This window comes from Panthera leo, chromosome D3 (assembly GCF_018350215.1).
Source record: "Panthera leo isolate Ple1 chromosome D3, P.leo_Ple1_pat1.1, whole genome shotgun sequence".
Taxonomy (NCBI): domain Eukaryota; kingdom Metazoa; phylum Chordata; class Mammalia; order Carnivora; family Felidae; genus Panthera; species Panthera leo.
The window spans coordinates 39209016-39221836 of NC_056690.1; the positions used below are offsets into that span (position 1 = coordinate 39209016).

At 41.5% G+C, this 12821-nt stretch overlaps 1 protein-coding gene across 1 annotated transcript; it reads left to right on the plus strand.

Moving 5' to 3' along the window:
- Positions 1 to 1108: 1108 nt before the first annotated feature.
- AKAIN1 (A-kinase anchor inhibitor 1) lies at positions 1109 to 6129 on the plus strand. The gene is made up of 2 exons (XM_042909680.1): positions 1109 to 1202; positions 5532 to 6129. The coding sequence occupies exons 1-2, from the start codon at positions 1109 to 1111 to the stop codon at positions 5723 to 5725; spliced, it is 288 nt and encodes a 95-aa protein (XP_042765614.1). The 3' UTR covers positions 5726 to 6129.
- Positions 6130 to 12821: the final 6692 nt, after the last annotated feature.

A 12821-nucleotide genomic window follows, 5' to 3' on the forward strand; every position in this document is an offset into this window, starting at 1 on the left:
TTATCCCCAAACTTGTTGCCGAGATTCATTCCAAGGAGTTTTCTTCATATTTTCTTTTAGGAGTTTTATGGTTTCAGGTCTTCAAGTCTTTAGTCCATTTTGAGTTAATTTTTGTGACTAGTATAAGAGAGTTTCATTTTTACATGTAAGTGTCCAATTTCTCCAGCACCATTTACTGAACATACTGGCTTTTCTCCTGAAAAGTATTGAGTATTCTTTGCTCCCCTGTCCGATATTAGTTGACCACACATACGTGGGTTTATTTCTTGGCCCGCAATCTGTGCCATTGGTCTGTATGTCTGTTTTGGTGCCAGTACCATACTGTTTTGATCATTGTAGCTTTATAATATAGCTTGAAATCAGGAAGTGTGATGCCTCTTGCTTTTTCTTTCTCAGGATTGTTTTGGCTATTTGGGGTCTTTTGGGTGCTTTATATAATTTTTTTTTTTAATTTTGCTGTTATTGTCTAAGTGCTCTGCATGGCTTTTAGCCTCATTTTTGTTCCCCACTTTTCCCGTTCCAGCTAGTTGCCACTTTGTCCCATACTCTTCACTACAGATATTCATGACCCTGAGCAAAGTGGTGATGAGGGCCACGAGGGTCACCAACCTTGCAGGTCACCAAAGGGATACTCTAGACACAACACGGCATGGGCTGCCTTTGACTTTTTAATCAATTTATCTTCATAATGGATAGAAGAAGATGTGATGATTTAGCTCAGATATTAGGTCGCAGCTAAATTTAGGGTAGAATCTCTCTCTCTCTCTCTCCTATTAAGGAATCAACTTCCTCTTATCCTTACATTCGCCCTTCTGCCATCCAAAGACAGAAGAATAGCTGTATAGCAGGGATGTTTTAGAGTTAGCACATATGTAGTTTGGCTAAGAAACTCTTTCCAGGAGCCAACATGAACCTTTTAAACTATTCTGTTTGTCTACACACTTATGCTCTGTAGTGATAGTGGACAGAGCTGCATGAGTATCATATTTGACTTGCCATAAATATGTACTCTTCCTCTTTGAATTAGCCTTGGCCACTGCACAGAAGTAACTTCAAAAACCTGTAATTGCCTCTTTGTTTTAGCATTAGAACGTCCTTGAGTTTCGGTATGGCGTGTGGCTGCCCAGTTTGCACCTATATTTCCTACCTAGCCTCCCATGTGGCTAAGTGTGGCCGTGTGACTCAGTTTCCCCCAATGACATGTGAGCAGAGTGATGTTTGCAACTTATATGATTACTCTTTTAAAGGAAATCATCTTGGGGCACCTGGGTGTCTCAGTCAGTTGAGCGTCCGACTTTGGCTCAGGTCATGATCTCTCAGTTTGTGGGTTTGAGCCCAGTGTCGGGCTCTGTGCTAACAGCTCGGAGCCTAGAGCTTGCTTTGGATTCTGTGTCTCCTTCTTTCTGCCCCTCCCCGCTCATGCTCTCTCTCTCTCTCTCTCTTTCAAAAATGAATAAACATTAAAAAAATTTTGTTAAAGGAAATCATCTTTATCAACCTCCATTTTCTCTTTGGCTATCTTCCAGTCCCAGATGGGATATTGGTTAACCAGCTCTACTCATGCAGATGAGGTCAATATAGTAGGAAACGGCAGAGCAGGAAGATAGAAGGATGTTGACCCCTTAGATAACCTGGTGGAGCAGAGCCGCCTACACGTTGGAGTACCTCTGGACTGATGCACGAGAGAGCAATAAATATCTTTCTTGTGTGAGTTTTCTCGTGCATTTTTGAGTTTCTTTGTTACAAAGGCCAAGTCTATGCCCTAACCAATACACAATGGTGGCCACTAAGTACTCAGGAGCCAGACGGGGGTGCTGAGTAAGTGTCATGTCACACACATTGTAGCATTTGATGCCTTCTCTGCTTAGTCTGGTGTAGATTTCTCATTTTATTCTGGGTATTTATTTGTTTTGAGGGGAGGGAGGGGAGGACTGTCCCTTTGTTTTGAATAGATTCATCTTACCTTGTTTACTAGACTCTAAATCCCTCAGAAAATAGTGCTAGTGACACAAATGCTGCTGAATAAATGACAACTATCTGTCTCAAGGGATAAGAGCTGCTTGGTCTTCCGGAATGACTCCGTATACTCTTATGTGACATCCTTTTCCTGGGTGTATCAATTCTGTTGTTAATGAATCAATTCTGGTGAATGCCCCCCCCCCCCACAGTTTTCAATCCATTTTCATGGCAGCAGCATATGCGAATACAGGAAACATCTGAAATGATGATTTTGAATGAGGAATGATGCCCATTCTATTTATCACTCTAAATATAAGCAGGTGGAATTAAAAATTCTCATGATTGCACTTTAGTCAAATGTTCGATTCATGATCATTCTGCCATGCATGAGTTAGTAATACATTTGCTGCATAATAAAAGAAAGTTCAAGACAACAGTGAATCAAATAAGATACATATATTTTTTCTAACGTGAAAGAGGCCTGGAGATGGGCAGCCAAGGGATGATATGTGGCTCTTGGTCATTGAGTTTTCAGGCTCCTTCTAACTTGTCTTTGCAAATCCCTGGAAATGGTTTCCATTCTGAAGATTCCCTCATGGTTAGCAAAAACCCCTGTGGTGATAGCCAGTGTGTCAGAGTCGCCGGCAGTGGGATGAGGGGAGGGCAAAGGGCCTTTATCTGCCTATTTCCTTTTAAAGACCTTTTTTAGAATTTTTACTAAATGAACTTTCACCTCATTGGTCAGAACTTCGCCAGGCCCAGTTACACAGCTGCCCAAATAAAATCAAGGTTTTGTATTGTTTTTAACTAAGGATGAAGGGGAAGCATCAATGATGGGTAGACTGCCTGCTTTATAATTAGAAAATTCTCACTAACTAGACCAGGGTTGGCAAACCATGGCCTGTGGGCCAAATCTGGCCTGCAGCCTACTTTTCGTAAGTAACGAGTTATTGAAACAAAACCATGTGCGTTCATTTATACATTGTCTAGAGCTGATTTAATGCTACCAAAAGCAGAGCTGAGTAGTAGTCACAGACATGGTATGGCCTACAAGTCTAAAATATTTCCCATCTGGTCCTGTTGAACAAGTTTTCCAACCCCTGTTCTAGAACATGGAGGACAGATTCTGGTACATAAATGACCTCATTCCTCGGGAGGCTATTAGAGGAGCAGGGCTGAACCTATTATAGATTCAGTAATAATCTATTCTCCAGCCCCGGTGAAATTAAGTCTACTAGGCATACATTTGGTCGCAAGTAACATAAAACCTGACTAATAGCGGATTCAACAAAGAAGCGTTTATTCATCTCACATACGAAGAAGTCCGGAAGTACAAGGTCGAGGGCTGGTGTGGATTCTGAATAATGCTTTCAAAACTAGACTCCTTTTCTTCCCTCAGCCGTGGCCAGAATGTTGGCTTTCATCTACTTGCTTATTGGAGGTTGCCCGTGGTACCTAAAGGCATTATGTCTGCGTCCTGCATAGGAAGAAGGAGTAAGTGTCAAAGGCCACAAGGGGCATGAGTCTGTCCCTTTCCATAAACTTTCCCGCGGGTTCTCATCGGCCATAACTCTATTCTCATGACAACTGCCAGCAGCAGAGCATTCTGGGATGGTGAGAACATACATTGGACTCATGAGTGGGGCGAACAAATGGAGATCCTGTTGGAAAGGGAGACAGTAGAGTATGTCTGTACAGGGCTCCTCACAATTAACTGGGCCACTCTCGCACCTCGTTACGGTCTCATCTTTCGTTCTTTCCTTTTTTTTAAAAAAATTTATTTAATTTGTTTTATTTTTTAATTCTCCATACTTTATTTTATTTATTTATTTTTATTAATTTATTTTTTAAATTTACATCCAAGTTAGCTAGCATATAGTGCAACAGTGATTTCAGGAGTAGATTCCTTAGTGCCCCTTACCCATTTAGCCCATCCCCCCTCCCTCGACCCCTCCCGCAACCCTCTGTTTGTTCTCCATATTTAAGAGTCCTTCTGTTTTGTCCCTCTCCCTGTTTTTATATTATTTTTGCTTCCCTTCCCTTATGTTCATGTGTTTTGTCTCTTAAAGTCCTCATAATACCCTCTAGTTCTATCCATGTAGTTGCAAATGGCAAGATTTATTCTTTTTGGTTGCTGAGTAATATTCCAGTGTGTGTGTGTGTGTGTGTGTGTGTGTGTGTGTGTGTGTGTGTATACCACATCTTCTTTATCCATTCATCCATCGATGGACATTTGGGCTCTTTCCATACTTTGGCTCTATTGTTGCTAGTGCTGCTATAAACATTGGGGTGCATGTGTCCCTTCGAAACAGCACACCTGTATCCCGTGGATAAATGCCTAGTAGTGCAATTGCTGGGCCCTAGGGTAGTTCTATTTTTAGTTTTTTGAGGAACCTCCATATTGTTTTCCAGGGTGGCTACACCAGCTTGCATTCCCACCAACAGTGCAACAGAGATCCTCTTTCTCCACATCCTCGCCAACATCTGTTGTCTGAGTTGTTAATGTTAGCCATTCTGACAGGTGTGAGGTCTCATTGGGGTTTTGATTTGTATTTCCATGATGATGAGTGATGTTGAGCATTTTTTTTTTAATTTTTTTTTTTTAAACATTTATTTATTTTTGAGACAGAGAGAGACAGAGCATGAATGGGGGAGGGTCAGAGAGAGGGAGACACAGAATCTGAAACAGGCTCCAGGCTCCGAGCCGTCAGTACAGAGCCCGACGCGGGGCTCGAACTCACATACCGCGAGATCGTGACCTGAGCCGAAGTCGGACGCTTAACCGACTGAGCCACCCAGGCGCCCCTGTTGAGCATTTTTTTCATGTGTCGGTTGGCCATCTGAATGTCTTCGTTGAAGAAGTGTCTATTTGTGACTTTCTTTGGCCCATTTCTTCACTGGGTTATTTGGCTTTTGGGTATTGAGTTTGATAAGTTCTTTATAGATTTTGGATACTAACACTTTATCTGATATGTCATTTGCAAATATCTTCTCCTATTCCGTTGGCTGCCTTTCAGTTTGCTGATTGTTTCCTTCACTGTGCAGAGCTTTTTATTTTGATAAGGTCCCAATAGTTTATTTTTGCTTTTGTTTCCCTTGCCTCCAGAGATATGTTGAGTAAGAAGTTGCTGCGGCCAAGGTCAAGGAGGTTTTTGCCTGCTTTCTCCTCGAGGATTTTGATGGCTTCCTGCCTTATGTTTAGGTCTTTCATCCATTTTGAGTTTATTTTTGTGTGTAGTGTAAGAAAGTGGTCCAGGTTCATTCTTGTGCATGTCGCTGTCCAGTGTTCCCAGCACCACTTGCTGAAGAGACTGTCTTTATTCCATTGGATATTCTTTCCTGCTTTGTCAGAGATTAGTTGTCCATAGGTTTGTGGGTCCATTTCTGGGTTCTCTATTCTGTTCCACTGATCTGAGTGTCTGTTTTCGTGCCAGTACCGTACTGTCTTGATGATTACAGCTTTGTACTACAGCTTGAAGTCCAGTGGTCTCACCTTTCCTGCATGCCCCTTCCTATAACAGCTCCTGAAATTAATTTTGTTCTTTTTACCTCCCTTACATACTCTTTGCTAGGTGAGAAACCTGGAAATGAGCCTGAAGAGGTGAAGCTGCAGAAAGCCAGCAAACAGATCGTGCAGAATGTCATCCTGCAAGCTGTTCAGCAAGTGTCCCAGGAGAGCCGGCAGAGGGAAGACAGAACCGGTGACAACCAGGGCAACTTCCAGCTGGGCGTGGGGGAATTAACCAAGAAGCACGAAAAGAAGTAACACAGTGGATCTGGCTCTTGTCATATGCCTGGTTACCAGCCTTCCTCTTAGTATAGGATGCGTTGCCAAAACGTTGCCAGTAAAGCAAACCAAAGTGTCGTCAGCACCTAGCAGTAGAATGAATTCGCGCTAGTCCTTGGCTGAGAAGCACTGTTTTGAAAAAGTGCATTAGAAGATTCTGTTTATATTAAGGCAGTGCCTCTGAAACATAGCGGGGCCAAATACAACACTGTAATTGCAAAAGTAGTTTTGCAACACAATTTATTTTTAAGGTTCTTTTTTTTCTAAAGATTCTGTCTTGTTTGTTTACTTTCGCCCTTGATGCATCTTTCTGTGACTCTAAGCAGCAATCCTTTTTGCTGAAAAACTGAGTGCAGTACTGTGTCCTTTATAATATTTTAAAAAGACATGCTGGAGAAGTGAAGGAATGGAGTTTGTCACCTTCAAATATGGAATTAAAGGCTTCACTAAGTTCAGGTCTCAGATCCAATTGAGCAAAGGCAAATTTTACGGCTTAGTCCCTCAGGTCTTACAAGGCATATATTTATATTACTTTTTAAAAAGGAGGAGTTTAACTTTTCAAGAACTCAGTTTCTTGGTCTCAGTTCTCTCAAGTGTTTGATACGGGGTGTTTACCCTCTGTGCAGAAATCCTTGGGAAGTACAGATTTCTTTTTCCATGTCAAACTAAGACAAGTGATAGATCTGTATGCATGCCTTGCCCATGACTCTGTTTTTTAGCAGCCCTGTGAAGAGCAACTAGACCCACAGATTCCATGCTGGGGATACACTAGGGTCTGATTATGGGGTGCAGTGTCCTTGGACAGAGCTGTGGGGCTTTATAAATACTATGTCGTCATCGGGCTACACATTTGCAATAGTACCTTACTAGTGGGAGCCTTTCTTTTCCCCTCCACAAATTAAAATTACATTGTTGAGTTATAAAAATCATGCACATCAGGAATAAATACCCCTGCAAATGGGAAAAGCATTTTTCAGCTCTCCGAAGCGTGACAATACAGTGGGAACAATAAAGTAACTGTTTTGGGCAATGCAGTATAGAGATCTACGTGTGTATGAAAAAAGTCATCTTCATTGCCATAGTATGACTTCTGCTCCACTCCCATGTGGATAATGCACATCTCTCTGAAGTCATTAGAACCCCATAGTCTGGGTTTCACCACAGTCAATGAGTTGGTGCTACTGAGGACAGAGAGAGAATTTGACCTTTAGTAAGAAATCCTTTGGCTTTAGAATATCGATGTCTACGTTTAATAGTTTTTTAAAAAGCCAGCATTAGCATATATGGTATGACTGATATTAAGATCTACTTAGAGAATTCCAGTATGCTACACTTTCCAGAATGGATACTATTGATGATAGTAAATGAATGAAAACACTCTCTTATCAACTGTAGGGCTATCTCGTACGATGCACAGGTGGAATAAATTCACAGGGAGAATGGCGATGAGAGGGAGCAGAGGGGGTTAAAATTTAAATGTGATTTATTCATAAATATTTTTTGCGTCATGAACTCATGACAATTGAAGAAGGAGTTTAAGTTGATCTGAAGTCATATAATTGATATATAATTGTACAGTGTACTTAATGGGAATGAAGGGATTAAGGGAAATTATTCGGAAGGATCTATAATAAAAAAATAAACCCAATGCTTGTAGTTTGCAAGTGATCTGGCACCATGTCTACTGAGATGTCTGGGCATAACCACCCCTGGACCTCGCTGTCATTATCGTGTGGCAGAAACACAGAAATGTATCATCTTTCCTCTCTGGTGTGTCTGTGCTAACCCAGCGGGGATCTTTGAGAACATCTGATTAACCTCTGTATCTAAATATTATTTGTAAATAAAACATACCCAGCTTTGAAATATGTTGTCATTGTAAGCCAAGTTTCCTACACCCTACTGTTGGGCTCATTTCATCTGTGGATCTCACATTCATATGGGACCATGAGGCACCCCAAGTTTACCAAACCCCTAGATGTCATGACCCCGAGAGTGCTCCTTCCATGGGCCTTTACTGTAAGTCTGTGGGGTGGTGGTTCCTGAGGCTTGGGCAGAAAAGGACCAGTGGTAAGAAGTGACCCTTTGATCTCAGGAAGTGAAGGTGAGTGGATCCGGAGAGTTGAATGTCTTTCATTATCTTTCTGAGATGGAACATCTACAAGGAGGAACAGAGATATCGATGAATTCTTGGAAGAAGAAAACAAAGTTAAGCAATCCCTGCCCTCCGTAGATCGGTGCCGTATTGGCAGAATCCTAAGAAAGCTCAGCCGTAAAAATAAACCCATCTGTCAAACTCTTGCCGATCTCTGTCAGTATAAAGTTATTGGCTTTGAAAGGAGCCTATGGATCCTCACGTGGCATAGGATTAAGGTGGGCTTCCACTTGCTTATTGTCATAAGCCAGCACGCCGCTTTTGGTTTTGGGAATTTTATCTTCTTGGTTTACGACATGGTAAAGCTTACATGGGCCTCCCAGCTCTGTGTGATCAGCCATTCATCTTTTACTTTGCCTGTCTCTGGAGTGGACCAAAGAGAAAAGTCCTTTTATGTGGCTTTTCTGTATTAATCTATGCAGTGTGAACAGTATAAATAGATTCAAAAAAACATACTGCTTCCTGGGCTTTATCTTTATTTTTATTCTCTCTCTTTTTGAGCTGCTTTGTATTCTCTTATGGTGTATTATCTTATTTCAGGTTACAAAAAAATGAATGGACCATTTAAAAATAAACATTGTTATTTATGCCAATCAGGAATGAATATCTGTTTTCAAGGTGTTAAGGTCTCTGTGAAAAAAAATGTTAAAAAAAGGAAAATTTGAATTTATCCACTGTAACAGCCATTCCAATAAAATACAATAGAGAATAAAGTCTCTGAGAAACCTGGTAACTATTATAACTACTATTGTACCCCAAAAGGTCAAAGACTAAACACTTGAGCAAATTCTTCAGTTCACGTAAGGAGAATGTGGAAACCACAATAATATCTTTTCTCTTGAATGTGAGAAAGTGTGCTGAAATCTATTAGTGCACATTCATTCATTTTTCTCATTGCCACAACCTTGCAATACGTTGCATCTGGGAAGATCTCAGTCTCCTTTTGTAGATAAAGTCACACTGAGTCTCAGAGAGGTTAAGTATATCCTAAGTGAGGAATAGTAGGTACTGTTGGGCACAGGAGTACATGAGCCACTGATCCTGACCACGGGGAGCATATGAATTAGCTAGGGAGCTTAAGAAATATAAATTCGGGAGACATCTATGTTAAGATCAAAGACTAAAACTCCCTTTTAGAATACCTTTCTAGCCAGACATGTAACAAAAATAGTAAAGGGCCCCCAAAATCGTCATCAATAGAAAAAGTTCAATGCCATTAGCATCAAAAAGTGGTGGCTAGGGAAAGAAAAAGGAAACTGCAGAGGGAACAAAATAGACCACCCTAGAGCGTGGTGACTTCACTTTACTCCTCAGAGCCACCGTGGTGGGTCCACGGAATCCTGCCCCACTTGAGGAGAGAGACGAATGCCATGGGTGACTTTGTAGTTCGTTGACCAAGGTGTAGAGGAAATGGCTCTTAGGAGGAAACGGGAAAAATAGGAGAAGGTGTTTCTCTCACAAAGAAGGGACAACCTTGCCTTAAAGAAATGAAGAAAGAAAGAAAAAGAAACACGCATAATCAAAATAATCCCCTCGTCATATTCTAGGAAAATGGAGGCGAAATGTTCAATATGAGTACTTGCAGAGTAGGAGAAAAATCCTTGACATTTCTACAGGAAATATTCAGAGCAATATTCAATAACTTAAGGAAGAAAAGGCTACAAGGTAGATCTGAAAAGGAAAGTATGAAGTAAGGGTATTATTCCTAGCCAAGATGTCACTCAAGAATAAAGGCAAGAATAGATAAATAAACAAACAAATCTGTTTTGTTTGTTTTTAATTTGAGAGAGAGAGTGAAAGCACCCACGTGAGTTGGGGAGAGGGGCAGAGGGAGAGAAAAAGAGAATCCCAAGCAGGCTCCACACTCAGTGCAGAGTCCGACACAGGGCACAATCCCATGACCCTGGGATCAAGAGTCAGATGTTCAACTGACTGAGCCACCCAGGCCCCTCTCCAGCTGTCTGTCTCAAAGTTTCCTGGTGCTCAAGGGCCCTTCTTGAAAAAACTGGCCATGAACTTTGTCAAACGAAAAGTTAAAATAGAGTTTAGCAATGTCACTTTACTACAGGAAAGGGTGAGGAGCAGTGCCTTTGCTTAAATATCAAGTAAATATCGCACAGTTGTGAAAATCAGGCCATAGAAAAGACCGTAAATTGTTAGATCTTGACAGTATGAAAATATAACAAAAATCGTGAGGTGGGACAAGGGAAATGACATCATACTAATGACTTCATCTGTCAGAGAAAAGAGAATTGATCTGATCTTAAGTTGAATGATCTAGTTAAAAACCCAATGCTACAAAATTCTTAATTGATTTCATAATTCCTTTTCTTAACCTTAGAGGAATGTATTAGAAAATAATATATTATGATAAAGATGTATTTGAAGCTAACAATACCTTTAGTTTCATTTAGGTTCTTTTTCTTTCATTAAGTAAAAAAAATAAGTGATATATATATATATATATATATTGTATATACATTGCTTATCTCATATCTATCATTATCTATTTATCATCTATTGAAATTCCTTAATGCCATACATGACCGCTATTGGGTCATTCTTCCACTGAAGCTAAACAGGAAGATTCTAGCAGCTTGTGAAGACCCAGGGTGATCTTACTATTGAGAAAAGTAATTCCTTTAATCATTAGATGTAGGCCACATAGATGTCCCACAGTCTAAGTAATAAAATGAAGAAAAGAATAGCTTTATTCCTATGGCGTTTTTCAATTTTTATTTTAAAAAAATTAAAAAAAATTTTTTTTAATCTTTATTTATTTTTGAGAGAGTGAGAACAGGGGAGGAACAGAGAGAGAGGGAGACACAGAATCGGAACCAGGCTCCAGGCTCTGAGCTGTCAGCACAGAGCCCGACATGGGACTCGAACCTACGAACCGTGAGATCATGACCTGAGCCGAAGTCGGACACTTAACCGACTGAGCCACCTAGGTGCCCCTAATAATTTTTTTTGATGTTTTTATTTATTTTTGAGGCAGAGAGAAAGCGCGAGCTGCGGAGGGGCAGAGAGAGAAAGGGAGACAGATCTGAAGCGGGCTCCCCGCTGACAGTAGAGAGCCCAATGCAGGGCTCGAACTCACAAACTGTGAGATCACGCCCTGAGCCGAAGTCAGATGCTTAGCCTACTGAGCCACCCTCAGGTGCCCCTGGTTTTCTCTTTTTAAAGCAAGTTGCTGTTGTAAACAGATGCCTACCTGATTTCTACTTAACCGATTAACCAGTGCTTTTCCTACATGTCTTACACTTGTGTCTAAGAATCCAGGTTCTTGAATGCTCCACTAATTGAGATACGTGTCCAGCTGACGCTGGTGGTGGCCATCCGTACGCTCTCAGCATTTGCCATTTCCCTGTGCACAGATGACTTCTTAGTGCAAATCGCTGTCACTCTTTGCGTGTGGGCTTTTTCTGGCTGGCTATAGCTGTGTGCTCAGTCCACGCAGGGGCAGCTGGAGGTATGGGGGATCCACTGCCCCCCCCCCCCAGCAGCCCTCTTATGATGATAGCTGGGAGCTGGTGCATATGTAGCCCAGCCCACCGCCCCTCAGGTGGTCCAACTCGCGCAGTCTCCTCGTGGTTGCCAGCCTGATGAGTCCCAGGTGTGCACAGCCCTTGCCTTCTCTCTCTTTCTCTACCATCTTCCTTCCCACGGGGGCTTCCTAGGGTAAGATCCAAAATGAACTCCTTTCACTCAAATCGTTGTTTCAGGGTCTACTTCTCAGGGAACCAGACTTAAGACAGTGGTATTACGGCTGTTTCGTATCAAAGAAAACTGAGGTTACTTAACGGCTTCTGTTCTGTTGCAGGAAAATTGGACCAGCCTTTCTGCAGAGACAATCTGCTCCCAGCAGATAGTGAGCAGTAGTTGGCGTCTTTCAGAACAAATCCCCAAAGTAATAGATCGTAAGTTGGTTAAGATATCAGATGTGTTGTGTATTTTAATTTTATTATGGATATCCTGGTTGTCTTCAGATTGGTTTATCTCAGTTCTGTTTTCTGAGTTGGCTAACGCGTATAACCGTTGGATCCAGATAGATACCAAATAAACAGGCATCAAAGCCTGCTCTGCTAGGGGAAAGTGGTCGAGAGACCCTTGCCAGGCCACAAACCTTATGAAGCTAAGGAACTGGGATTTAACCAACGGGAAACAAATTTTAGGTCCGATGATTTTGTCAGTGCCTTGTCTGATGAAACTGGGTCTTTTCTTTGGCAAGCCTCGGGAGGGAATCATTCCTTAAAATGTATTTACTGTTTGGCTGATGCTTTGTAACTAAAGGTTGCCTTTTAAATCTGGAGAAACGAATTCATGTAGATCTATGATTTGCTCCTCGTTTTTAAAGAGCTCAGTTTATGGCACAAGGCAATGTTGTTGAAGTCAAGCTAATCTGTTAGCCAGGTGAGCTGGGTGCTAGTCCCAAAGGCGATTGCGAAAACGCCTTGTGTCACTCTTTCACAACATCTATCACAGTATGCAATTATATACTTAGTGTTTAGGTTATCTCTTTTAATTTCTGTCTCGGGCTAAATCGTTGGCTTTATGAAAGCGAGTCATGTATCTGTCTTGTGTAACTCGTATCTTAGTACAGCCTCGACAAGTGCCCATTAATTGCCTATTGAACAAACGAATATATTACCTGTGGGACATTTGCAAGGTTACATTTGGATTTTCTGAACCTCGGTTTCCTCATGTGTAGACTAGAGCTGGTCATGGTGATCCTTAAACTTCTTTCTAGTTCTTTTTTTTTTTTTTTAATTTTTTTTTTTAACGTTTATTTATTTTTGAGACAGAGAGAGACAGAGCATGAACGGGGGAGGGGCAGAGAGAGAGGGATACACAGAATCCGAAGCAGGCTCCAGGCTCTGATCTCTGAGCCATCAGCCCAGAGCCCGATGCGGGGCTCGA

Coding starts and splice junctions, on each gene's coding strand:
- AKAIN1 (XM_042909680.1), top strand. CDS start 1,109: ATGGCGTGTGGCTGCCCAGTTTGCACCTATATTTCCTACCTAGCCTCC. Junction 1,203..5,531: donor TCAGTTTCCCCCAATGACAT/GTGAGCAGAGTG, acceptor ACTCTTTGCTAG/GTGAGAAACCTGGAAATGAG.